This window comes from Bombus bifarius, unplaced genomic scaffold (genome assembly GCF_011952205.1).
Source record: "Bombus bifarius isolate JDL3187 unplaced genomic scaffold, Bbif_JDL3187 scf7180000008240, whole genome shotgun sequence".
Taxonomy (NCBI): Eukaryota; Metazoa; Arthropoda; class Insecta; order Hymenoptera; family Apidae; genus Bombus; species Bombus bifarius.
In genome coordinates, this window is record NW_022884534.1 from 75,966 (window position 1) to 101,896 (window position 25,931).

The following is a 25,931-nucleotide window of genomic DNA, read 5'->3' on the forward strand; positions in this document are numbered from 1 at the left end:
TCGTCATTTCCTCGAATATTTCCGCGCGCGTAATCGTAGCAGACGTCGTGTCGCTGGCTCGATTCGTTCCTCTTGAGGGGAAAAAAACGAGAATCCCCGCGAGAAACCTGGGAAAACAACGAAAAAAGGAAGAGAGAAGGAGAGAAAGTAGGGAAAAAGTAGATGCAACGAATAGAAAAAGAAGGCGATGGTAGGAGAGAAATAACGCGACACGAAAACCATGGCGCGATGGAATCGCGACGTATCCAACGAAACGGGGATTTAAAGTCCCGCGAGCGACTTGCGTGCTTGTCCACCGCGATTCTCTCCGTGTAAAACCGGGCATGCGCTTGGTTCACGCGACAAAGCAAGAGGAGAAAAATAACCAAGCTGCCAGCTCGAAGCCGCTTTACCTCCTTCAACGTGTAAATTGTATTCCAACAGAAAGCTCGACTGAAAGCTGGAAAATACCAGCGTTTAGGGATGATTGGAGGATGAGTTTCGTCAGAGTCGATCGATTTTTTCCTTTTCACGATATCTGATCTTTTATTATATAAATGGTGGTTTTCAATGATTTTACAGTATTTCAGAAATACGTAGATACGATCAGACGAGGTTTATTATTGTTGCTATTAATTCAATATTATATTATCGATTATTATAATTACAAGACGAAGATGATAAAAATAAAACACTGCTGTCTATTGTTCACCGTTTCGCGATGTTACGTTGCTTTGTTCGTATACGTTTGTAATAACGTAAATCCTTATGGTAGGTAAAGATCGATTCTGGAAAATCGAGTTTATTTCGGGAATAATTAAATTGAATACAATAACAGTTAATGACAAATCTACTGCAAATTTTACCTGGAAAATCGAGAATCAATTTTCTATGTCCCGTGATCTATTCTATTCGGCAAATGGCTACAAGTAAAACAGAACAAAAGTCAAAAATGTCGGTTACTGGGTAGTTCGAATTCTACAGAATTTACACGCGTATGACACTTTTGACCAGTAAAAACAAGTAATCAGGCCCGTACTCCTTCCAAAGTATTTCTTTTCATTTTTGCGCGGTTGAATTTAACCACTGGAAAATTGTATCGTTTAGGGAAATTCGAAAGGTTGAGTCTCTCGAAGCTATTCTTTTCGATGATGTCCGTTACTTTCTGGTTATTATTCTTTAACTGTCGACTAATTCTTTTCATCGACTGTCCAAATTTTCATTTGTTTCTTCTATTCGTGAATTTCTTGCGATTCTAGTTAGTCTAGTTAAAGAGAAGAATGCAACTGCTCCGTACGCATGGTGATGAAAAGATGGTGCAATCTACGAATATCTTGTAAACCACATATTAAATAAATATAAAACTATTTTAATAACATTTCTACGTCTAATGTAAGTGTTTTTCTATACATTTATTTCGGCGACTAAGATGCACAATTGTCAAGAAATTTCATAAATATTCCTATTCCATTCCAATCAATTTCATAAATAAGTAATTAACTGTGCGAATGTAAAACGTAAGAAAACTATATGTAACGTTGAATCACATAACGCTTGATGGTAGTTGTGCATACGAAAGACACTTTCATTTTCTGAAACAGCACGTTAGAAGGTGAATCGAAATAACGTGTCATTATACGACACAGCATAATTTCCATCTTTCCCAGGAACAACGATTTTTCCCACGGTCGACATCGTCTGGAAAAAATATCCTCGCATTCGTAATCGAGGATAGGAAATAATTCGAAGAAAACGAAGCACCGTGGCTATGATACTGTGCAACGCTCGTTTACCATTGCCCTCTTAATGTTTCGTACGAATTAGCCGCTGTTACTCCAGTTTCCTCCGAGAAACATCAAATATTGACCAATTAGCCGTGTACCACCGTTACATCTTAAATTACCGTTGCACTCGCGGTGCAACGCAGAGAAATTATGGCGCGCTACGAAACACGCGTCTCGCCTAATTAGGAACAGTTGCCGGTTCTTATCGATCAGCCGGGGCCACGATAATTCGTCAGCGTAACGAATTTCGTGGCTCGAGACGAAACCTTCCTCAACGTTCTTTTCGTTAAAGTCTGTAGAGTCGTTTTCGTGCGTTGCCAAGAGCCTCGATGCCATAGCTCGTTAACGTTTCGAGTAAACCATTGAACTAGGCCAATATATATGAATAATTAAATATAAATGTGTAGATAAAATTTCAGTTATGCTGCAGTTACCACCAGCCGCTGTGAAACGGTATTCATCTAGCTCAACCTGTAGACCGCTGATTTATCTTATTTTTCTTTTTTTTTTTTTTTTATTTAGATTAAAGATGATTAGCAGCAACGAGTTAAAGTTAGGGCGGGCTATATAAAAATGCGTCAGTTGTGCTAGCGTTACCAACCGAGGGCAATCGGATATTAGTCTAAACCAATCTGTAACCTGTTGATTTACCTTTATTTATATTAAAAACGATTAACAGCAATTAGTTAAGTTCGGATTGGACTATGTAAAAATGCGATCTTCTTTATATCGAAATGGAGTGTAATGGAAATTAAATGTAATTAAAGCTTTTTGTGAATATCGCGGAAACTAAGACCGACAGACGGTAACACGTAAGTAATGTAACCGTATGTATGTACAAATAATTTATTCATTTTTATAGATAGAAATCAATCTGACTCACATCGATTTGAACTTGAACCGCGTAAGATTTTAAAAGTCGAACAGACTTAATCATTAAACTTCTTCATTTAAAATTTATCTTAATTCAACATCGAGGTCGCAATCATCTTTATTAATTTCACCTTTACATTTTGCTCCGATAGAACTTTCCGGACGACCAAATAGACAACACAGGAATAACGATCAAAGTATATTGATAAGATATCCTCATAAATTTTAATGGAAGTTTCATATTTTAATGTCTCGATTAACTTTAAAATTCCAATTTAAATAGAAACGTTTCTGGCAATAAGATACTGGAGAAAGGAAAAGTTACCTAATAAAAATTGAAGAGACGTGTATTTATTTACTGGACGCGGAACGAAACGTAACTGGTCCACGGTCGTTTGGTAGTAGAACACGAACGGAAAGGGAAATAATAAAAGCAGGGGATTAATGGACAACGAGTCGACCTGTTCAGGATTCTTATTATCTCGACTCGTACGTCGTACATGACGTTATTAACAGTCGGCGCGATTCTAGTCCGTAGTACGGGCAACCTTCCAACAAGCTGACTCTTAAAAACCGACGCTTAAACTGTGTTACGCGGCACCGACAAACCTCTCGAACAAGTCACCCGTTTACTTAACACTAGAACTACCACACCAGACAAATTGACTGGTTCTACAATTTTATATATGTGTCAACCCTCGTTTAAGGATCATGGTTCCAGATGGATTAATAATATCAAAAATGTACTACATAACATGGAATTGCTTCTGTAAGAAAGTAATAAATCAATAAATACACAAATATTCTATTATTACGTACTTTTTAAAGACCAGTCATTTTCACTAGTTTTGTCATTTTGACTGGTTTTGGTAGAAATATCTTTGTGTTGACTATCGGTAATTCTAGTGTTAAATGCATACGTATAAGTGATACTTGTTAAAGCTATTTACATATGTGTGTATCTATATGTACAAGTACTTACCTCGTCACTCTCTGCGTAGCGCCACCCAACACAGATCCTTCCTCCTTCAAGCCAGGATAGATCTGAAAGAGAATCGTTCGTGTTAAAGAAATTTCGAAGCAAACGGATATTCATAAGAATCTTTGTAAATATAATTTGACAAACTGATATTACATACGGAGGCAAGTCGAAAACGTAGAATAGAGTTCGTCGATTTGACGAATAGTTTTCGAAAAAATAACGCGTCGAACACGTTTAATTAAGAATTGCTTTGCAACACAGGTGTTCTATGTATTTGGTTGTACGAAAAGTGTCTTTCTTTTACAGACACGTTTTTTACAACGATGCATCTTTGTACAAACGTGAAAGCTAATCTATCTAATGTTGCGATATATTGATAGAATAAAATGGATCGTACGTAATTCGATGCAATAATATAAAACGGAAAATGTGCATCCATTTTTTCGAAAACTTTTCGGATCTAATACACTCTTGGCAAATGTTGAAATTTCATTTTCTTCCATAGGAAACGGAGCGTGCTATAAACAAATTGTATTCTACGTTTACCACTTGTCTTCAGAACCAGAACGAACCAAGTCTTATCTTTTAAATTCAACTCTATCGAGAACGAAGCAACATTTTTTGCGAAGAAATGTCACTCTACATCGTCACTTGTCTTTTCTACTTGTCTTTTCACGTAGAATCGCCACGATTACTAAGGTACCCTGTACAGGGATCTTCATAAAGTCAGGCCAACTTCCTGCGTACATCTCGTTGGAAGATGGTCGTTCTAAGTTTTCTTTCGTTCGACTTGAGCGTGGCAGTAACACCGGCAGCTCGTGTAATTTTCTTCCGTGTCGTTGCGTTTGAAATATTTCTCGCTTGGATCAGCTCCTCCGAGCTTTTCCCATTTGCCGCGCCAGATTACACGAGCATCGGTTGTAACCAATCCGGCGCTATGCTCGATCGGCCCTTTAAAGGATCGGCAAGCGGCGCGCGTAGACAAGTCATTAACAACATGGAGAACCGATCGTGCCTGCTCCACAAGCCCACGGGAATCCGGAGCCAATTTACTACAAACATACGACGTCGAAGAAGGATCGGACGATCCATCTTCAGGAGTCGATTAAGCTAATTCGGCTTGCTTGACTCGCCGCCCCTCCTTAACGCATCCCACGCAATGCGGTTTCACATTGTTATGGAGCGATAACGAGGGAACAAGGAGGAATTTTGTTTTCTATAAAACTGGCATGTGTTGTAGAAATCATCATTTTGTAGATGAGAAAGGAATCAAATAGAAAGCTGAATAGGAAGATAATCAAACGAAAAATTGTAGGAAAATTTGCAACGGCACTCAACAGTAAAACTTTTCAACGGTTTCTGTCCCGTGGCTTACTACACAAAGACACTCTATCTACGACCGGACGACGGTAACGCTGTGGTTAGCGTCGTTGGTCAAGACCAGGTTCAAATCCCGGCACTCTTAGTCTGGTTTTTTCTCCATGATTCCTAAATGAGAAGAAGCCAATCCGGATGAAGACAAAAATCTCGGCCTATGCAGCACACTATCACGACGACCCTATCCACCTCAAATTTAAATTATAAATTTACTTTTGAAATAATGTTTAAATTATAGAAAAGTTATATAAGAACCTCAAGTGTATGTACGTTACATTGATTTTTTGTACGATGCATGTGCGAATTTCTCGAAAGTACATTTTTATTTATCTTCTGATTCTAACGTCACTTTATTATTAAACCGAAGAATTTTAATACGATATCCTGCTCTTCGTTGTAGGTTTCAAATTGCACCGATACGATCGTGATAGTTGGCGTCTCGTATAATGAAATTCCAAACTGTTCTATGCGATGCACGCGATGCATACACGTAAAAGTTTCTAAAGTAGAAATGGAGAAACACGCGTGTCTCAGGTAAACCTACGAACGTTACGGAATATTTCTCCTATCGTTGGCAATAGCACAACGAGCGGGAACATCACAGTTGAAAAATCAGGCTCGACGTCAGAGAGGGAGAGAGAAACTACGGACGAAGTTTACCAAAATCACGGTTTAAAAACACAGAAATAAAAAAAAGTGTCGGTCGAGGAAAATTCCCTAGATTTTTCACGTTACAAACGTACGAGCAAGATGAGAATCGCTGGAGTGGTGGAATTTCGCGACAGTTACAACGGGACTACTTTAAAATTTAAATGATCCGTGTCCGTGTCCGTCAATGCCACCTGTAAGTCCAATTTAATTTGGTGCAGCCCTCTGTCCTGGAACAAGCGTCGCTCGGAGATTTAATTTTTCCACGTTTGTCAGAGACACAGTTGGCTGGCGCACGCGTGTGAAGGAATCAATTTTTGCGGGACAATGCCCGGAATTATATTCATGCCGTGGCGTAGCCTGGTCGGGCTGAATATTTCAAAGTCTCGCGCTATCGGCAATAACCGTATCTTTTACGCAACGTCGACGCTGAACTATCGAGCTGCTTTCCCGTTTTTATGGGCCACGATCGACTTTACGATCGGCTTGCCGGCCGAAATCGAAACGGCCGAATTGTTGTTATTAACATCAAGTTTCCAGATGAGATTTATAATACGACTAATTTTCGATGAAATTTATAATTCGATATTTCTAAAGAAAGTCGATAATTCGATAATATTTTTCAATAGCTGACAGCTTTACAACGACAAGGAAGCGATTACGACGTTCGAATTGTATTTTATTGGACGAGAAAGAAAGGCATAGGTATCGCGCGAGACAGTTCCATCAACTCCACTTTGTATGAAATTTCCGATCTACTCGTACAATCTTTTTTAAATTACAAATTTTTCTTGCACGCAGAAATAATTCTCCCGTGAAACGCATCGTCAAATTCGTCCAAATTGTATCCTTTAAATTAATTTTTAATTAATCGAGTAATGGATATGGACGTCTATGTATTGCTGCGTTATTTATTTAAAATGTAGACACTAAAATGTAAGATGTTAACAAGCGAGAATTTCCTGAAGATTTGTAGAATTCGGCAAATAAAGGACAATGCTTATACAACAGGAAACATCTAGAAGACGTATGAATTTGTCAAATTGGAAAATTACAGTTCGAATAACGAAGATCAAAAATAATTCACTGGGAAGGGGAAAAAAGGGACAATTGGAAGTACACGAGAACTAAATTCAACGAACAGCAGAACCACAGAATTCGAAGTACACACGAAGCACTTTCTATCCCAGAGCTGTTCAACAACTGTAACACGTATTTCAAAAAGCTACAGTCTACCGAGCATGTCTCCTCGATTGCCGCTCTTGCCCGTTTGAAACCGGAAGATTCTACTTGCAGCCGCGTGCACAGGAAGGCAGTGGCAGAATGGAGTTGCGTTTGATCCCTCTCGACGATCCTGTCGCAAGCAATTGTGCAATCACTACGACTCACGCAGCTGAGTTGCACGAGTTGCATAATTCCCCTTTGTATCTGCGCGACCACGAAAACACAATTACACGAAAACCGGTGCCTGTGTCGATCTTAACAGTACACCACGTCGTATCAAAGATCGACCTTTAGAAATATTTTCACCTAATGATCGTGTATAGTCCTGACAGCAGAAGCTAAATAGCTTTTGTTCTTTACGGAGTTAGAAACGCTCGTCCAATGTTGAAAATTTAGTTTCATTTAGTTTAATCTAATTTGATCTAATTTGCTTTGCTTTGCTTTAGTTTACCTTGTTCTACGTACGTGCAATATGTATCTTGAGATTTAATGGTTTGATGATTTTGACGATGGAACCGGTTAATTTTCACGGAGTAACAGGTTGTAGGATTTTTCTTTGCTCTGTGCCGAATTCTTGGTAATAAAAGATAATTGTAAGTAAAAAGGTGTAATAGGAATTGGTTGAAACTTTTCATACGTAATTTCTGGTTATTAAAGTTTGCAAAGAAACATTGAGAATTGTTTAATCCGATGTTACGAAGGTAATTTTAATGTTTCGTGGGGGGAAATATTTCGTACGCTTCAGAGACAGCTAAAGTTCTGGATTTTCAAAATATTCCAATTAATAATTCTACTATATTATAATAAGACATTTTTTAAATCAGATGTTTGAAATTTTGTTGGGAGATATAAAGATTCTGAGGGGAAGAAATTCAGAAGTGAGATTTCTCTTGAACAAACAAGATAACATCCATCTTCGATTGCAAAGAATCATTTTCACAATGCACGTGAATAATGGGAGTAATTTAGGAGTAAAAGCTTGTAAAAACTTCTCTTGCAACCCTGTGCGCCACATAATCGACCGCTTTATGCGCCTCTAGGAATCGTACACGTGTCGTTTCCGCGCGGTTTACATTGCAAATTCGTCTCGGAGAAGTCGTGTTACAGTCGACACGTTGCCCGATGCGAAAGTTATCCCGGTGATTAAATTACAGCGTCAGTTGTCTGCAGAATCAAGCGTATTGTTTCGATACTTCTACCAGAAATTGCTATCAGACACGAGTGTAACTCGTACTTGTTATCAGATTTTAATAAAAATCTACTAACTTGGAGTTTGATTAAATACGATTAAAATTACGATCTTGTCGTATCGACGATGCTAAAAAATATATCACATTCTGATAAAAATCCACTGTCTTGATATTGTACCAATTACAACGTTCGCTGTATCTTCGTCAGAAAATGAAATTCTTTCCTATTCACGAAAGAAGATATTTTAAAATCGATATGAAATGGAGCAAAATTACTATTATTAGTAGAATAGAAGAATAATAATATGTAATAGAAGAAACGAGAAAAATCGCGATGGTGATAGAGGAAGGGACAATAAAATTGATAAGCAGCTCCGCGGGATTAGCGTTGGACGTTTATGGTTGACGATCCGGTGGTATGGGAGTTATTTCTTCCAGACGTGGCATTGTACAGACATTCGATGCCGAACGTCAATTTCCACCAACGATATTCCACGTTTTACTTTAGCCACCGCGGTACTACACGTTTTCCAACTGAGAAACTGACGGTACTTTCAGGCAGCGTGTTTGAAGGAATTCGCGTTCCAGCCGATGCCTGAGAAAACTACTTACACGACAGAACGTTCAAAAGCGATAAGTCGCTGGCCCGTAAAACTTTATTATTTAGCAGGAAGCGCGAAAGAAATTGTAAAACAACCAGGTAACAGGCCGATAGCCGTGAAATCATGGATGCATATCGAAAAAATTGAACTTTCGTCCCGCTGGTGATACTCGTATTATGTTTAACACTAGAACTACTGGCATTTGAGACGTAACTATCTCGACCAAAGCCAGTCAAAATGACTGATCTTTAAATAATACATAATAGTGGAATATTTTCATATTTATTGCTCTATTATTATCTTATAGAAGGAACTCCATGTTCTGAGATGATAAAAACTATATAATAACAATAAGTACAATAATGAATAATATTCAGTACCAAAACCTTTGCCAACAAGAATATTAAAATAAATTTCCATTGGTAAACATAAGAAGTATAATAACAATATAATAATAAGCGTAATAGAATAAATAAAATACAAATATAACTATAATATATATAAGAAATATAACTATAAATACAAAATTGATCATTCATCACATTTCTCACAAACGTAAACTTTCTTCTGCGTGCATTTTCCGCATACATATTTTTTACAAAGATTGCAAATGGTAGTGGTCTTATTATTATTACAGTACCCTATCTGACACCACTTGCGTAAATAAGGTGAGTTCTTTAACGTACTTTGGATCTCAGATGCTCTATGTTCTATCCGTGATTTTTCATTGTCAGCGACAAGTTCATCTGCTAATTGAAACATGAAATCTTTTCTGGATATCTGCTCACCTATGGTTTCCTTATATAAAATCCAGGCATTTATGCCAGCTGAATCTAAAATATTAATATTATTCTTAGTACGAATTAGCGGCAAGAGAGAAACGTAAACCGTAACTTGCTTCCTCGTAATGCTAATTTTAATACCTTATCTAACGTTTTCTTGAATAGAACTGTGAACGTTGATCAGATTAGTGTGGCAGAATGATGTTAGCGGATGATCGAGTTTGCATCGTTCTGATAGTTTGCTTCAAGTTGATACTTTTATATTTGGTGCAAGTGGAGTTTGAAAATTTATAGAAACTCGAAGGTTGAATTGAAATTTCATTTGAATTCAATTTCAGATCAAATTGAGGTCAAATTGAGATTTCATAGTTTTGATGAGAATCTTAAAGTCTGAAATGAATTGCCGGTGCCGTGTATGTAATAAAAGTCAAAGGCAAAGTCGAATTTCTACGGCATAAAAGCACAATCCAACGATATTAGCAGTAGATTTACAGTTAAAAACCATTCCTTGGGATTATTATACGACAAGGCGATTCGACCAATCTCCAGAAAATATACCATTCAATTACTATGGAATTGTGTTTAGAAGAATACTGATTTACCAACATCTTCGCGTAAATTGCATTTGTCACGTGAGCAAATTCAGCATGCTGTTTGCTGGAATAATAAGACTGACTTCCTTGAATAGAAACGATGAATTTATGTCTCAAATTTATCTCATTTCCTCCGGTGAACCACTGTTGTTCCAAGTCACGTACTTGTTGCAAATAGAGAACGTAACACTGTGACGTGTTGTCGACGGTTGAAAAGCAATTTTATTATTAAGCCGACGCGAGAAGACTATTACCGGCTATATATAAAGCTTGCTTTACGTAATCTTTGCTCAATAAAAGAATCATTACTTCCTGATGCAATTTTAATTCACGTCCAAAACGAACATAGACTGGCCCTTGCGATATTGATCGATAAAATTAGAGAAAATTTTCAAGATTTCTTCAGAAACATACGCGTGTTATTTCGTAAAGACACGTTACGATTTGAATGAAATAAAATTTAATGCAACGCAAAAAGCATTCGTCGAAAACGCAAATATAATGATCACGATTCGTCGTTGATCAATGATCGATAAGATTAATATAGAAACGTATGAAGTAAATGAAAGAAATGATTGGAGACACGTTGAGAAAAACACGCGTGATTTCGTGAATTTGTTACAATGTTAACAAACATATTGAACATTTGAATTGGTAGAAAATGGCAGTGACTTCGCATCGTTCGTGCGCATCGAGCGTTATCAGTCACGGTTCTTCTTCGATGGCTTGGATTTGATCAATAAACTAGATATTCCAATACAAACATGTTAAGTAAATGGAGGACATTTTTCAAGACACAATCGTAAAGATACGCGCGCTCGTCGCTTTATTAACAATACCTGTGTTTCGTCTCCACTGAGCTTCGTTTCATCTGCGCATAAATTGCACTTATATTTGATTGAAGAATAATTAGCAATGTAGGAATGCAAATTTGAAAGCAATCTGAAATGCGTTTGTCTTTATCAGCTTCTAATTCCATAATTATGCAAATTTCCGGTCAAGCAATATAAGCACCGTAGAAGATGAACAATTTTCTGTCTACTTTCTACCTACAAAATTTTGAACCAAAATCAATCGATATGAAATCCACTTGTCTTTCAGAACGTTCAATTGCACGATTATAGAAACTTCTGACTAAAAGATGATCCGTTTAATAGATTAAAAGAGATTGGAAAATACAGCCACCACAGAGAAACGAGAATTTTTCGTTACATTTTTAAATCCCAACTGGAAAACGTTGAAGGAAAAATGGACGTATCAGTGGCGTGTTAGCGACAGAAGAAGAAAAGGGAAGAGAAACGATCGGTCGTAAGTTTCTCGCGCTTATTACCGGCGAACACGAGCATTGCGTAAACACGTACGCCGCGTATTTCTGAAGAGGTGAGCAACGCTGTTCGTTTTGCACGAGAAGGTCGCAACGGTGTATCTTTTTAATGCAGAACAGACTGTGACGTCTATTTACGTTGAAGCTCGTTTCAACGAGCACATTGAAATTTTCCTGCCGCGGAATATCAAGGATATTCACTATATTAAGTGTATATACTCTTGCTCGACGTGATATTGCTAGTAGCCGGACTGGTGCACGCTGAAGAAACTTTCACAAGAAAACGATCGTTTTTCACTGGGTTTCTTTTTCCTCCCCTTGTAACCAATGACAGACACGTGTTCATTTTTATTCCATTTAATCGTTCGATGCAGTTTACTTATCGTTCGTTTCATCGTTAGATTTATTTTCGTTTTACATTCGTTAGATTTATTTTCCCTGTTGACGCAGAGTTTGGGAAAAGTTACGCGCCAATTTTGTCCATAATAAAGCTTAAATCATAGTAATTATCTTGTGTTTACGTTAAATACGAGAACGTTTTAGAACTTGAAGCAGAAATTTCGTCGGGTTATAATAACGATAATAAATTTTGAATCATTAGCCGAAAATTCTACTCGATGGGATTCCCCAAAATTCGGTTTCTCTCAACCTCGAATTTCCTACGATCTCAACGCCGGTTTCCTGAAAGGATTCCTGTGTCGCCTACTTTTCGCTGACGTGTCCACCAAGAAACGTAGGTGATGCCCATTTTTGGTCCACCACACGTTCCATGCCTCAATATGATATCATAAACAGATCTTCTATTGTACTTTCCTGTTCAGATCCGCCAAAAGTTAACACGTCGATATCTTTGCTATTTTTCTTTCTTTCTTTCTTTCTTTCTTCGATAAGTAATAAAATTCAGAAGAAAATAGCAGCTGATTGTTAAAAGGCGTTTAGGAAGATTTGAAGCGTCGTTCAGAGCAGAACGGAAAGAACAGCAGGGGATCAATAAAACGGAAATTGGGGCAAGCTAGCGTATGCCAACAGTTAAACGCAGGGAAATTCGAAGGAAGGTTGAACGTGATTTAGCTGATACCTTTTCAAAGGCATCGTGTACAAAGTGATGTGCGGTGGCTTTGCCACGGGTCATTGAACTTCAAACGAAACTACGTGACTTTGCCACAGACAGACCCATCGATGATTTTCGAACTCAGAGAACGTCATCAAATCACAAAACTATTCAAGTAACCAATTACCCATTATATTAATAAACACTTACATAATTAATTACATATTTATTTATTATTATTACATATTTAACATTTACATAATTAATACGTCTATTAATGTTGTATACCGGTTGTTTGCTAAATAGGACAATAAATATCTTGTAATTTCTACGCACATCTTAAGATTGGTTTGCAATGTGACTAACACGATCATGACAGTCGTTACAGTGTTAATAAAATTCTAAAACACGCGCGCGCCATATGAACAAAAGTTTTCTACGATTAAGCGTTCAAATACTTACACGAACCAGCTGCTCTACAAACAAATGTCGGCAAAGAAACATCAGATTCGAATTATTGTCGTGCACATTCTAAATATTATGACATTCGTGGTTCGTATAATTCCACAGATATCAAAGTCGGTGGCCAGATGTCGAACGTTAAGCAACAATATTTACGATCCCAATTGACACTGCGATACGAACCTATCAACGTTCTGCTAATGAATCGGAAGAGGTCGGATCTCGATAGACCTGGCGAGCGTGACGAGGACACGATCCTGTTCTCCGCCAATATTATTTCTCAAGGATACAGGAACATCGAACGTGAATCACGAGATGATGTCAGTGAATCGTTCAAATAGAAGATTTACGGTTAAACACTCTGTGTTTTATTGGTGTTTTATTTTTGCGAAATCATAGCCGTCGAGAAAGCAAATGGGAAAGTTTTGGTCTTTAAACGTTTGCGATAAAATCAGATTGTATGTTTCTTGTTACACTTAATCGTGTGATTAATTCTCCATACATTGACTGCTGGAGTTTCTCTGAAGTTTATTCGAAAAGTCGATAAAACACGTTGAGAAAATAAATACGAAACGTTGTTCGACGCAGAATGTGTTTGATTAATTGCTAAAAGATTTCACCAATTTCTTTCCCAAGAGTTTGGTTTTTTCTTCTTTTTTTGGGGGGTGGAGGGGGGGAGAGATTCTTCTGACACTGTTTCTTCTTCCATACAGATTCTACGATTTTTGAGAACAAATTTTGCAGAACTCGAAGCGTATATTGCAACGTTAGAATAAAAAGTAATTTTGTTTAAACAATATAAATTTTTCTAATTTATGTAACGTACTTATATGAAGCATTTATTGTTCTCATTAAACTTTTATCATATTGACAAAACGGTACATAAATTGTTTCATTCACATTTTTGCAAAGCTCCATTACGAGACTCTTATTTGATCCTCAAACATCAACAAATAACGAACGTTCTATTCTAATTCTAAGAAAATTTCCTTGACTTTAGCATCGAAATATACCAGCAGTACGCTCAATGAAACTCGAAAATTGAAGAAAAAACGTAGATTCCAAGACGACAACTGAAGCAGACTTACGAGCCCCCAAAGGAATTCAAAAATTACAATCGTTCGGAGGAATTTTAAAATAAACTCTTCTACTCTGGTCGATCCAACGCAAAGTTGAAAAAGTGGAACACGAGGTCCTCAACCGGGGACCAGAAATTTCGACTTGCCATTTCTTCTTTCACCTGCCTGAAGCGACCTGCCGAAGTTCGAGTATACATACAGCATGTTTCAGAAAGTTAGTGAGAAAAATTCACGTGCAAGTAACGCTCATCGAAATAAGCAAAAAGGACGTAACAGAAATAGATGCAAATATCGACGAATATCCACGTTTCGGAATTATAAGATTTTCATCAGAGAAATAGATATTACCTACTTGGAGATATTAAACGCTGGCAGCGGATCAAATCTCTGTGATCACAGATAATAAAAAAATGGAATCTAAGCAGAAATTCATTTTACCTTAAATATAGTAATGAATGTTACACTTTGGGTATTCGATACATTTTTGCATTTTATATAAAATATTCCCAAATCTCCCGTAAATGCATAAAAATCCGCAATTTATTAATGATATTTCAAAGATTTATTTACTATTATTATTAATTATATTTATTAAGACTGTTCTGCTTGTTTCGACGAGCGATACGTGGCGGAAAGATTTAGCACAAAATTCCTGAAACATCCTGTATAGAGAAGCGTGAATCAGCAAACGTATGAAGCATAGTACGACATTTCTTACGCGTAATCGGTGTGTACGCAAGGTGCGAATCTCGACCGCGATAAGAAGACGTAGCCGAGGACCGGAAACGGGCGCAGCCGGAAGCAATCATTGACGTTTGTATATTTCAAGCAATGTGAACTGGTGCTTCGCTGAGATAATGGGAATTAAATGCGAACGAGATAATAGCCGCGATATATCAAGTCTTGGCGAAACTGTTAAACATCATCAATGGATAAATCACATTGTCCTCTGTCGTATCGTTTCTTTCGAAATTCCGACTTTTTCGAATTCTGTTGCTTTCCAGGTCGGACAAGGCAAACAATTTCTATTGAATTGTTAAACTGCGAAATTGAAGAATCGAACTCTCTGAATAAAGTAAAAGGCGCATGTACAGGACGTACGAATGTCAGCTACGTTTTTCTTCTAAGTAGAATCGCATCTCTTTATACGTTGGTCGATGAATGAAATTATCAAGTTGCTCGTTGAAAAGATTCAAAAGCAACCTGCCACTTTTATTTCTACAAAGAAGCATTGTAACTCTCGCAAGTACCATTTCGAAGAAAAAGGAATGAAAAGGAAAGTTGGCAGTGCAACTTGCAGCGGAAAAAATTCCCAACTGTGTAAAAAATAATCAAATTCATGGCTGAAAGTAAAGTAAGATTTCATACTTCTTTTAAAGTACATTTACCAGAGACAATTAATGCGAAACGTGGAACGTGAGAACGCGGAAAATTCATCGGGAGCGGGGTGACGCGCGTAAAAACTAGCAAAGTTTGCTTGGCGTCACGAGCGAAGAAGAGAAAAAAATTGGCCAATAAACACGCGCCGGCCTCGATTTTTCCTCCTTGGTCGTCTGTTGTTGCGCAACCGTAAATCCTTGACGAGCCCGCGTTTTCTCATTTAGCAGCGCCAACTTACCGCTTCGCGTCTAATTGATCCTTCACAGATAACCAAACCAACTTATTGCAACGATCTATAGATCACCTCTTTTCTTCGATATTCTCTATATTTTCTTCATCCTTTTTTCTCTTCTTCTTCCTCTTTTTTTATTCAGCTTAGAAGGATTTTAAGCTTAACGCTATTTGTTCAGCGAGAAAATATTTAGTTGCCTTCCGGATCGATCCTTTCGTTTCTGTAAATGTTTTCTTTCTCGTAGTAAATAGCAGAAGAATGTTTCTTAGTGTTTGTTTGAGAACAAACCCAGTTGAGAGTGGCGTTTTAGGTTGATCAGTTGAAGAATAGTAATTTGTGAAGAGAGTGTAAGATTGGAATTTGGAGTTCTCGTGTGTATTTTTATTTGAAAGTTAAAATTTAAAGGTGTAAAGCCTTGTAAAAGATTTGTAAAATGTCGTAAGTAAAAGAAGCTAAGTATTATAATATTTTATAATTAAAACAAATCTCTATTTAGATTTAATATTCCTTGATCACTTAATCGTATGACCATAAATTATAGGATTGAAATATTATTTGTAAAATTTGTAGAAATATATGAGAAAAACTCAAAGAAAGTGTACTTGTCGTTTACCAATTAACATGAATCATTTCTCTCGATTCTTTTCGATTATTTGACAGAAAAATCTAGAGACTCTAATTAACAAAAATCACCTATACGTTGGCGTGTTACATTTGTAAATTTATAAGTCACTTTCTAAGAATAACATTTTGCTCCCGTAATAGGAAATTGCTTTATTTGTTTCTATTTTACTGGTCGTACAACATTACGGCGACCTGTTTCGCAGAGAGGTAAAACAAAGCTGGAGAAATATCAGGCAAACAATGCTATCGTAATGGGTGTTTAACGTTTTCCAAGGGAAAATAATTAGCAAATATCGCGAGTAGGTAACTCGAGGCGTGCATTACGTGGACCTTAAACGATGAGATATTCTGCCTGTCGCGATCAAAGGACACATTGTCCTCGTAGTTAGCGCGCTTCCTTACATTTGCCGATGAGGTTTTCGCTCATCATCAATTTCCAGGTTCCCACTATACTCTGGTACTCTCATTGTTTTATTTATTCATTTATGAAAATGAATAAAACATAAATAAAGATGTTAATGAATTTCAACGGAGAATAGATTTTTCTTGATGGTGCTGAAAGCAACAATTCAAGAAATAAGAAAGTCCATCTAAATTGATAATAGTTGCTTGGAGATTAGTTAACTCATGGAAATTTGAAATTGAAATGAATCTTTTCGTATACGTGTTTAGAATTGGAAAAGAATAATATAAAATTATAAAGCGAATGATATTACTCTGGTCAGAAACTGTAAAATCACAGACACATCGGTAAACAATAGTTACAAATCTCCAGATATCAAAATATTTTCGTGGATTTCGCATCTTGCGTCGAGCAACAGACGGACAAATTACAAACAAATATTTGTAACTGTTAAGTAATTTCCGATCGAACGATCGAAACGAAGGACAAATATTTACGTAAACGAAGGAAATAGATTCGAAACGGGACAAAATTAAAATTCTGATTCAAAAATTCCTCTGGAGGGCCGGATGTTCTAATTCATAACAAAGAGACGAGGAAGAATCAATCCGGGAAAGCGGATAAAAACGAGTTATTATTATTCGCGGTACGATGTGCACGCATACGATTCGCGGCAAAAAGAAACTGCGAACGGAACGCGATTCAATCGAAACGAGTCGCGCGTGAAACAGCCACTGGACTGTGTAAAACGTACACGAATTGTATTTCACGTAACCACCGCGAGGAAAGAGACATTTCGTTCTAGCAATCAGAAAAATAACGAAATAGATCGATAATGGAAGAATGATCATCGGTACGTTATGCATGCGAGAGTGAAAAGAGAAAAAAGTATAGAAAAACGAATGTTTTTTCTTGGAGCTCCGAATCAAAGCGTTACACAGGCTATAATTACATAATCAGTTTTTTGTTCAGACATCGACCAATCCACTGTGCGTTGTATACGTTTCACGATCGATTATGCAACAAGGATGGACCGTTACGCTCATTGGTTCGTTAACGTGCTCGTTATTTCTGAATTAAAGTCTTAATCGTTAATATGTAAATTATACAGTATAAAGTGCACTGATCGTCGGATGTAAAGATAACCGTAATTAACGTTTTCACGCTTTACATGTTAAAAAGTTAAATTGAGAATTGTTTTTGGAGAATTTTCAGTCGTTTTTTAGCAGACAATATTGGAAACAATAATAACGATTGAAATGAGTAGCTTCGTTTCTAAATTCCAGTTTAATTTTGCATCGATTCTAAGGAGGATTATGTACTTTTTATACTGAGAATTGTGTATATGAGTATAAATGAAATTCTACTGTGGAACATACAATCATATCATTCGCTCATTTCTCTTGTCGATTATAATTCAGTTTTACAGTAGATCTACGGCGTTTTCTCTCCTGTTTTACTCTTTAAACTTCCGTTTTTCTGTCACCATAGATATGCATATAGTAGAGACATGGTAATTGAACTTGAGTTCAATGTGTCCAAAACTTCTCTCTCTAGAAATAATATTACCAGATTTATATACATGGTAATAACACTTCAAGATGCGAAATTACTTAGGACACAACGATCACATCTTCCATTCCTATCTGAGAATTCTACTTCTTACCAAGCCTTACTTAGTTCTACTTTTTACCCCTTTGCTTCTGACATATGAACACAATTCAATCACGCCAAGAATATTCAATCTGCAGCTTCTTTTTTACAGAATAATTATTACAATCTCCATTCTAGATCTTCTCACAATAATGACGCATTGCCGGGAAAATTCTCTTCGCCAGAAATTTCAGTAGCCACCTCGAACCACTAGAATCACCCTCGCACATTTTACACGTCCAATCGCAATCGCTGATGAAAATAAATTTCCAAGCACGAGCGTATTGAGACTAATCGAGTTTGGTTCGGCTGACGCGAAATAGAAGAAGCTCGCCTGGTCTCGTTGGCGGTGGTATTACTTTAAGGGAGCCATGAAAATTTGATTCGACAGTGGAAACTTGAGCGTTTGCTCGGTTAACGCGGAGCACACGATCGCTGTTGATTCACGATGGGCAAGCTTCTATCGCGTTTAATAACTTTATCGTCCGGTAATCCGTCGACGGTGGATCGTGGAACGAGAGGTTACTCGAAAACTAGTTTATAACCGTGGATGGTTCACGGTATCGGGAATTTAAATAACTGATTATCGTGAGCGCACGTCGAGCACGGCCGCGCGTGCACGCGCGTGACGTGGATTTATCATGGTGCATCGGACGCGGGAACGCCGCTCTAATTTGGAATCCCAGACACGCAGATATGTGTGTAATTGCTAATTAACCGAGTGACGGTCCCTCGTAGTTGGATGATATACACGCGGCGACGTGACCAGCCTGCTGGCAAAAAGTTGCAACGAGCTATGCTGATGTACAGAAGCTCACGATAGTTGACGAACACTTTTATGAATATATTATGTATGTTATACGAAACATTTTGAAATTTCATTAACTGCGTTATGCGACTCGATTATTATGCGACCATATTGACAAAGTTTGAAACAAATTTGAAAATATAAGAATACAATAAAAAGAAAATAGATATTTGGCGCAAGTACATAAATATTTAGCAGAAATCATCTCGATTATCTGTATTATATCGGTAGGTTTCAATACTTATTGCCGGTAGAGTCCTCTTTGATATTTATCATACTTTTAAGATAGCTTCTCGTAACTAGTGTATTAATTTTTTTTACCAAATATGTAGTCGCAGTAAATATCTTGTGACTTCTATATACATTTTCAGATTGATTTGAAACTTTACCAATATAATCATAAAGTATTGCTTCAAGTTTCGAGCAAAGACAGTTTTTTCAGCTGTTCCTTAATTTAAGAGAAAACAATATTTACTACACACCATGATTGCCCTTATTAAAAAGTGTAGATTAGATGTAGTAAGTGCATTATATATTTGTAACAGTAGTATTATTCATTAGTACTATTCGTATTCATAGATTCAAGAATTCAGATTCGATTATTAATAAATAATAAATGGCAACTTTGAAATGATATATTATACATATACATCAAACTACTTATCTAGCACCATCAAAATTACATGACACATTAAAATTACACATGCAAAATACGAACATAATACATCACATATTCTATGTTCCGCTTGTACATCCTTCATTTATCATTAAAATAGGCCACATATATTACAAAGTACAGTTTGTATATCTTCATATATGTATGCAGAAAAAAAGCAAATTGAAAGTAAAGGCTAATATTTCTCCCTGGTTCTATTTCCCTTTTTTGTTCTTTTCATTTTATCGCTGTCCTATATTTCTGTTCAATTAAATCATCCACAGATGCATGATCCAGTTGGCCAATAAATAAATGTAGCAAGAAAGATCAATATAAATGAGAGAATATTTATCCACATACCCGATGCATGCAACGCACGAAAACCCGATCCAAAGAGGACTTTGAGTCCTGAGCCTTCGTGGTCTTCTCCTTACACCAAGCCTGTCCCATTTTTCTTCCTGTCCAGCTATTATCTCGACCGCTCCTCCCGCCACGTGCTTTGCCCTCCTCTCCTTGTTTCTTCCTCGACAGAACCGCCACGCCGCTTCTCTCACCGATAAGGCCGGATAATGTAGGCCATCTTAAGACCCGTTCCTCGTGACCTGCCACAACCAACACGTCTCTCACGCGTCTCCCAACGAGCGAGTAAGCGACCGCTCCACTAACGAGATACGTTGGTCGACCCTGAAAAAATTCGCAAACGTATCATATTTATTTAGATTCTTGGATCAAGATACGAGCAAATTAACAGATCATCAGTTATTAGAGCTTTGGGAAATTTGTGAATCTTTGAATCTTTGTACTTTTGAATTTCTGAATTTGTAAACTTTGAGGGCTCAAAATTTTGAAACATTCACTTTTCAAGCTTTCAGACTTTCCAAAGTATTCAAAGTACTCAAATACCAGAGATTTCGGATTCTTAAGTAACTGACTTGCCAAATTTCTGAAGTTTAAAACTGCCAAGTTTCCAAAATATTGAATTACCAAGTTCCTACGTTCCCAAGTTGCCAAGTTCCTAAATTCCTAAATCCTCGTTGGCAAATCCTCTTATTCGCTAGCTCTCAAATTCCCAATAAAATAAACTACAGAATAAACAAATTTCTGAGATTCCGAGAAATTTGCAAAAATTTCCACAAGCTTGATAAATGTACGATATGAACATTCTTAGACTGAGATTATTATGAAATTTACAAATATCCAAGCTGTTGGATACTAATTCAACTAGCTAGATGTATTGTAGTTGATCCAAAATCGATTAATCTCAAGGTCATCCCAACCTATCCAAGAATCAGCTCACCGATAATCTCTAAGCCTCGAAGCCTGGAAGCTTAGCTTGATCAATACTGATCTATGGTATTCGGCCAGTAATGTATGGATCCCCGTGATATCGTTGAGAACACGATTTACTGCTTTGAGTGGTTTGGGCAACGCATACGAAGATATCTTCCTTTTCCCCTTAATGGACTCTGTATTCTCAGTCCAAAATGCTTAGGTAAGCATCGACATTCTCAGGAAAAAGAACTTATATAACGCTAGAACCGTGGACTTTAACTTTAAAATACACAGCGTTAAATATTTTATAGTATTAGTATATAATATTTTATAGAAAAATAAAAAATCTGCCACTAATCTTAATAGATAAAACAAGAGCGAGAAATAAGAAAAATTGTCCATCATCGAAGAATCTTTGCAAGACAAAGTAACATTCCAAGAGCAACGATACATCAATGAGACTAAGCAAGTCTGAATTTCAATATAATACCAAGGTGCATGCGCACGCCCAGGTATTCGAACCAGACTCGTATTGAATCTTTTCCCGGATGGTTGACCTTCTACCCACTATGATCATCCGAAGAATGTTAGAACACACCCCTTAACGGTGCATTAGCAAGTCCATCGTCACTATACAACGCTCCTTATTCTCTTCTTACAATGATCTAACCCCTTGTTCTCGCTATATTCACAGCTGAAACCGCCGGACCATCAAAAATCGATGATTCGGTAGAATAATTCGCGAATAAACGCCGCTCGTAAAACGATTCGAGTGTTACCTTTCGTCGTGCATCGGAGGAAGAGTGAACCGATAGCGTGAAATTACCAACGAAGATAAGATGGAGCTTTGTGTTTGCGAAAAGTAAGAAACTGAATTAATGGGATGTTATATAGCTAGAGAATTCTCCTTTGAAAAATTGGTTTGAAGTGATATTGGGATGAGGGCGATAGAAGATATTTAAGAGAGGCTTCTGTAAAAGACAAGATTGTAAGATGAAAATAAAGAATAAAATGTTTAAGGCCTTGTATATTAGTTGTTAATATTTGAAATATTATATAAAAACTAGCGAGTTTCTTCTAATTGCAGCTTTAATTTTGTTCGTGTTTTGCATGATTCTCGAAAATGAATTTTTTTATATAATACATAATGTCTGTAACGTCATGTTACATTATTTCTATAGTCTATCACCACACATTATCATCACCTGTCACTACCTACTATTACAACAATAGATGATAGTGTGTCTGTAATTTTGAGTCTGTGAATGTTTATTTAAAATTCTTCCATTGAGATTGTATGAGGTATATTCGTGACTGAGAAGTATATTCCTACCACCTGATGTAGCTGAAAGGTCAGCAACCTGCATTGTAGTTACATTAGAATCTCTCCATTAGTGTTTCTTACATTTAAATGCGAGTACAGATCAGTATCTACTAGAATTTTAAAAATATATTTTCTCAGTTTAGTAAATTATTTAGATAAGAAGATTAGATAAGATAAGAATTGCGATGTTTTAATTCGTTATTTGTAATGTAAAGCAGAAGATTCTAAATACCATTTAGAAAACAGTCTTCCATCTTTCACGCGAGACACATAAATCGATAGAAATTCCATTTTCAGCGATAATCCAAAGCAGTTTTATCCAATCTAATCATCGCTATAACTAAAACACATAAGAACTTTCACAGACTCAAAAATTCGTAGATTCGATTGAAATCTGCAGAACCAAGCATATATATAAACTTTCAATTAATTTCCACGATAACAAAAAATATACGAACATAATTCATAAGAAATTATGCAAAGCACAAAAATAAAAACCTTGAAAAAATTGTAAAATACTAATGTTCATTAAAAAATATATAAAGTACTGATATTGCTTAAAAGAACAATTTCCTGCAGAGCAGATGGAAGTTTAGAGGCACATGGACACTGGTTTTGCACCGCAACGTCCGCACCATGAATGGACAGGCAAGTGGGCCCGCAATGGGAACACACACGTGCGTGGAACAGCACCTACGACATGGTGTGGTCGCGTCACCGCGTGTACACGAGAATCGGTGAATAAGCGCGCGATTGTGTGCAACGCATAATCATGTTATTATACGCGACTCTTGTTCCCGTGGACTTGTTTCTTGCTTTTCTCCGGTGTTCACTATTCTCTGCATGTTATTTATCAGTGTCATCAGATCCTGACGGTTCGTCGGTCAACGTTTAACGCATCGTTAACACGCGGTCTTAACCGTGTCGCTTAAATAATACGATTATCGATGCTCTATTAAACCTATATAACGTCATACAGTTCCAGAGTTACATAGTTATGTAATTACATATATTTTTTACATTTTATTCTATTTTCTTATCATTGAATTATTGTATCTTTTTACCTCGTTAATACATTAACACCATGGAGGAACATTAACATACATGGAGGAACTTTTCGGGAAAACGTTCTATAAGATAAAATGGTGATTTAAGTAAGTTGTTTTGGAAGTTTTAATTCTATTTATTTTAACAAAAAAAGGTACGTAATGAAATTTTGTAAACTTAATGAAAATGAAGATGTTAATTGTCACTTACTTTTGCAAATTATCAGACACATACCGTATTATTTAAATGTTCCATCGAAGGATGTAAACTACTCGAAACGGTTAACAGGGTATTGCGTAATTTGACTCGTTCTAGTTTTTCCAAGTCGACTTTATCGCAGAGACCACGTGAAGCAATGTTCCAGACAGCGAATAGAGAGTCCGAGGTTGCGTAAACGCCATGTTGTCTTTAACGTGCCACGCGCGGGACCATGCAAATCGCTTGGAACTACCGTATCTGCATTTAATGTCTGTAGTTCTTGAAACTACAAAATTTTAGATTTAACGTTTCATTATTATTACGCTACCTTCACTCGTTTATCTTTATTTAACGTAACTCTAAATGTGAATCTAGAGCACACTTTACAGCTAGTCTAAATTGCACTTTCAATGAAATATAAGTTTACGGGCCTTGTTAAACATTAACATAATCGTAATTTTGAAATATTCTGTGATATAAATAAACATTGTTAAATAAAAGTTGAAGCTATTTCGAATTACAACGTATGGTACTATATTTTTTCTTTAATATATATCCTATATAGATATATTTTTTTGGTTACGTATATGTGTATATTTAATATAATCTACTTTATATATCTATTAAAAAATTATAAATATTTCTGATCCACTGTTTGAATAAAATATCTACGAAAGAAGATCGAATATTCTAAAGCAACTTTCTAAACTTCATCGATTCTTATACACTTAACCTTAAATCTTTGTTCGAAGTTATGATTCTACCACCTACATAAAAATTAATTTCAGAATTCAAAGTTATCACTATATTTCTTTAAAATCAAGCGTGTTAAAGTACCTTTCTTCATTACGTTACAAAATTCTGCCAAACTTCCTTAACCTCGCGACATTAACCTTAAACCTCCACAAGCGTTACAATTAGACGTGCAAAAGTTGATTCTATTCATTTGCAGCTTCTTGTCCTTAACTTCGTCGAAACCAGCACGAAACGAGGAGGCACGCAAAGAACAAACATAAATTAAGCACACGCGAGTAACGCGAGATATCCAAACATTCTAGCGGTCTCCACGCGCGTGGTCACGTTCGCAATTACACGCAAATAAAGGAAAGGAGGAAGGAACCGCGAAACAACGCCGCGGTCGCACTTTCTAACTCCTCCGAATCGTGCATCGAGAGTTTGCACCTGTACAAACGGTCGCAGCACGAATATGATATAATCCGATCGTAAATTAAAGCACTAACGATACGTATTGCTCTGGCCGCACCCTACGCTATATACATACGTATGTAAAAACTTAACTTAATCTACACTTAATCTGTTCTATCAAATAGACCTGTTGTATTAAATTTGTCTTACATATTTAATTACATATAATTAACATATACTTGTTAATCTATTGACAGAGAAAGATGTTTTAACTCGTCATTCAGACAATAATTTAGATAACTTAAACATCACCTATCTTCCTATTTTCATGTTTGTTACAAATATACCATGTTTACATTTGCAAGAGTTTCTAACCTAACTGAGATTGATTTGTCTCTACATGATTTCATAATTCTAGAAATTCTTGATTAGAGGGCGATTCGACTAATGAGTTAAAAATTTGGACATATATATACATAGGTGTTAAAGAGATAGGAAGAAACAAGAAACAATTCTGAGTTCATATCATATAGCCTTGAAAGAAGCTTTAGATCCTTATCTAGCTAGAAATATCTCAAATTATATATATATATACTTGTTTTGACGCATGAAACGTATGAACATTAGCTTGTCGTTGATTTTACGATCGTGCTATATTATTTTCAAGAAACAAGAAGTCGATAGTATAAATCGAGTACATCGAGCAGGATTTTTAATATTCAGCAATGAGTCTGTTACGCAACCGTGATTCGTCGGCAACGAAACGCGTCCAACCGTGATCTCATCACCGTTCCGCGAAAAGACTGTAAATATTTTATAGAGACTGCTCGAAATACTGATGGTTGCTGGTAAGAACGTTATTCGTATACAATCGCGAGTTTACGACTTATGGGTGCGTTTTTAGTGAAAAAAATTGCTATCGAGAATATTTAGTATATACATAATTTATAAATGAGATAACCTAACTATGAATTTTGTAAATGTACTTGTTACGTACAAAGTACAAAGATATATACATAGTTTTATATGTATAGATGTACAATTAAAGGTTAGATAAAAATAGAATCGCGATTGCGAGCATAACAAGCATTACGTATATATCGGCATTTAGAATTTGCATGCAGAGTATTTGTATTCAAACACCTTGACACGCCCAGAGATTCAATAACTATATTTAAAATAGAAAGAAAGGAAGTTTTACAGCTTCACGTGGACCACACCTTTTAACAGAAGGTGTTC

General features: G+C 36.5%; 1 protein-coding gene across 6 annotated transcripts in view; it reads right to left on the reverse strand.

The window, feature by feature from the left end:
- Positions 1–25,931, reverse strand: part of LOC117211630 — a 47,373-nt gene that overhangs the window by 20,148 nt on the left and 1,294 nt on the right. For 3 of the 6 annotated variants that reach the window (XM_033455733.1, XM_033455730.1, XM_033455732.1), the window contains 2 exons: positions 20,066–20,389; positions 3,619–3,680 (listed from right to left, as the gene is read on the reverse strand). In XM_033455733.1, coding sequence (XP_033311624.1) covers positions 3,619–3,680; positions 20,066–20,155 — 152 coding nt within the window. In that variant the 5' untranslated portion in view covers positions 20,156–20,389. Of the gene's footprint in view, positions 1–3,618; positions 3,681–6,879; positions 7,072–20,065; positions 20,390–23,582; positions 23,619–25,931 lie in introns of those variants that run through there. The other 3 variants (XM_033455728.1, XM_033455727.1, XM_033455729.1) reach the window with 2 other exon arrangements.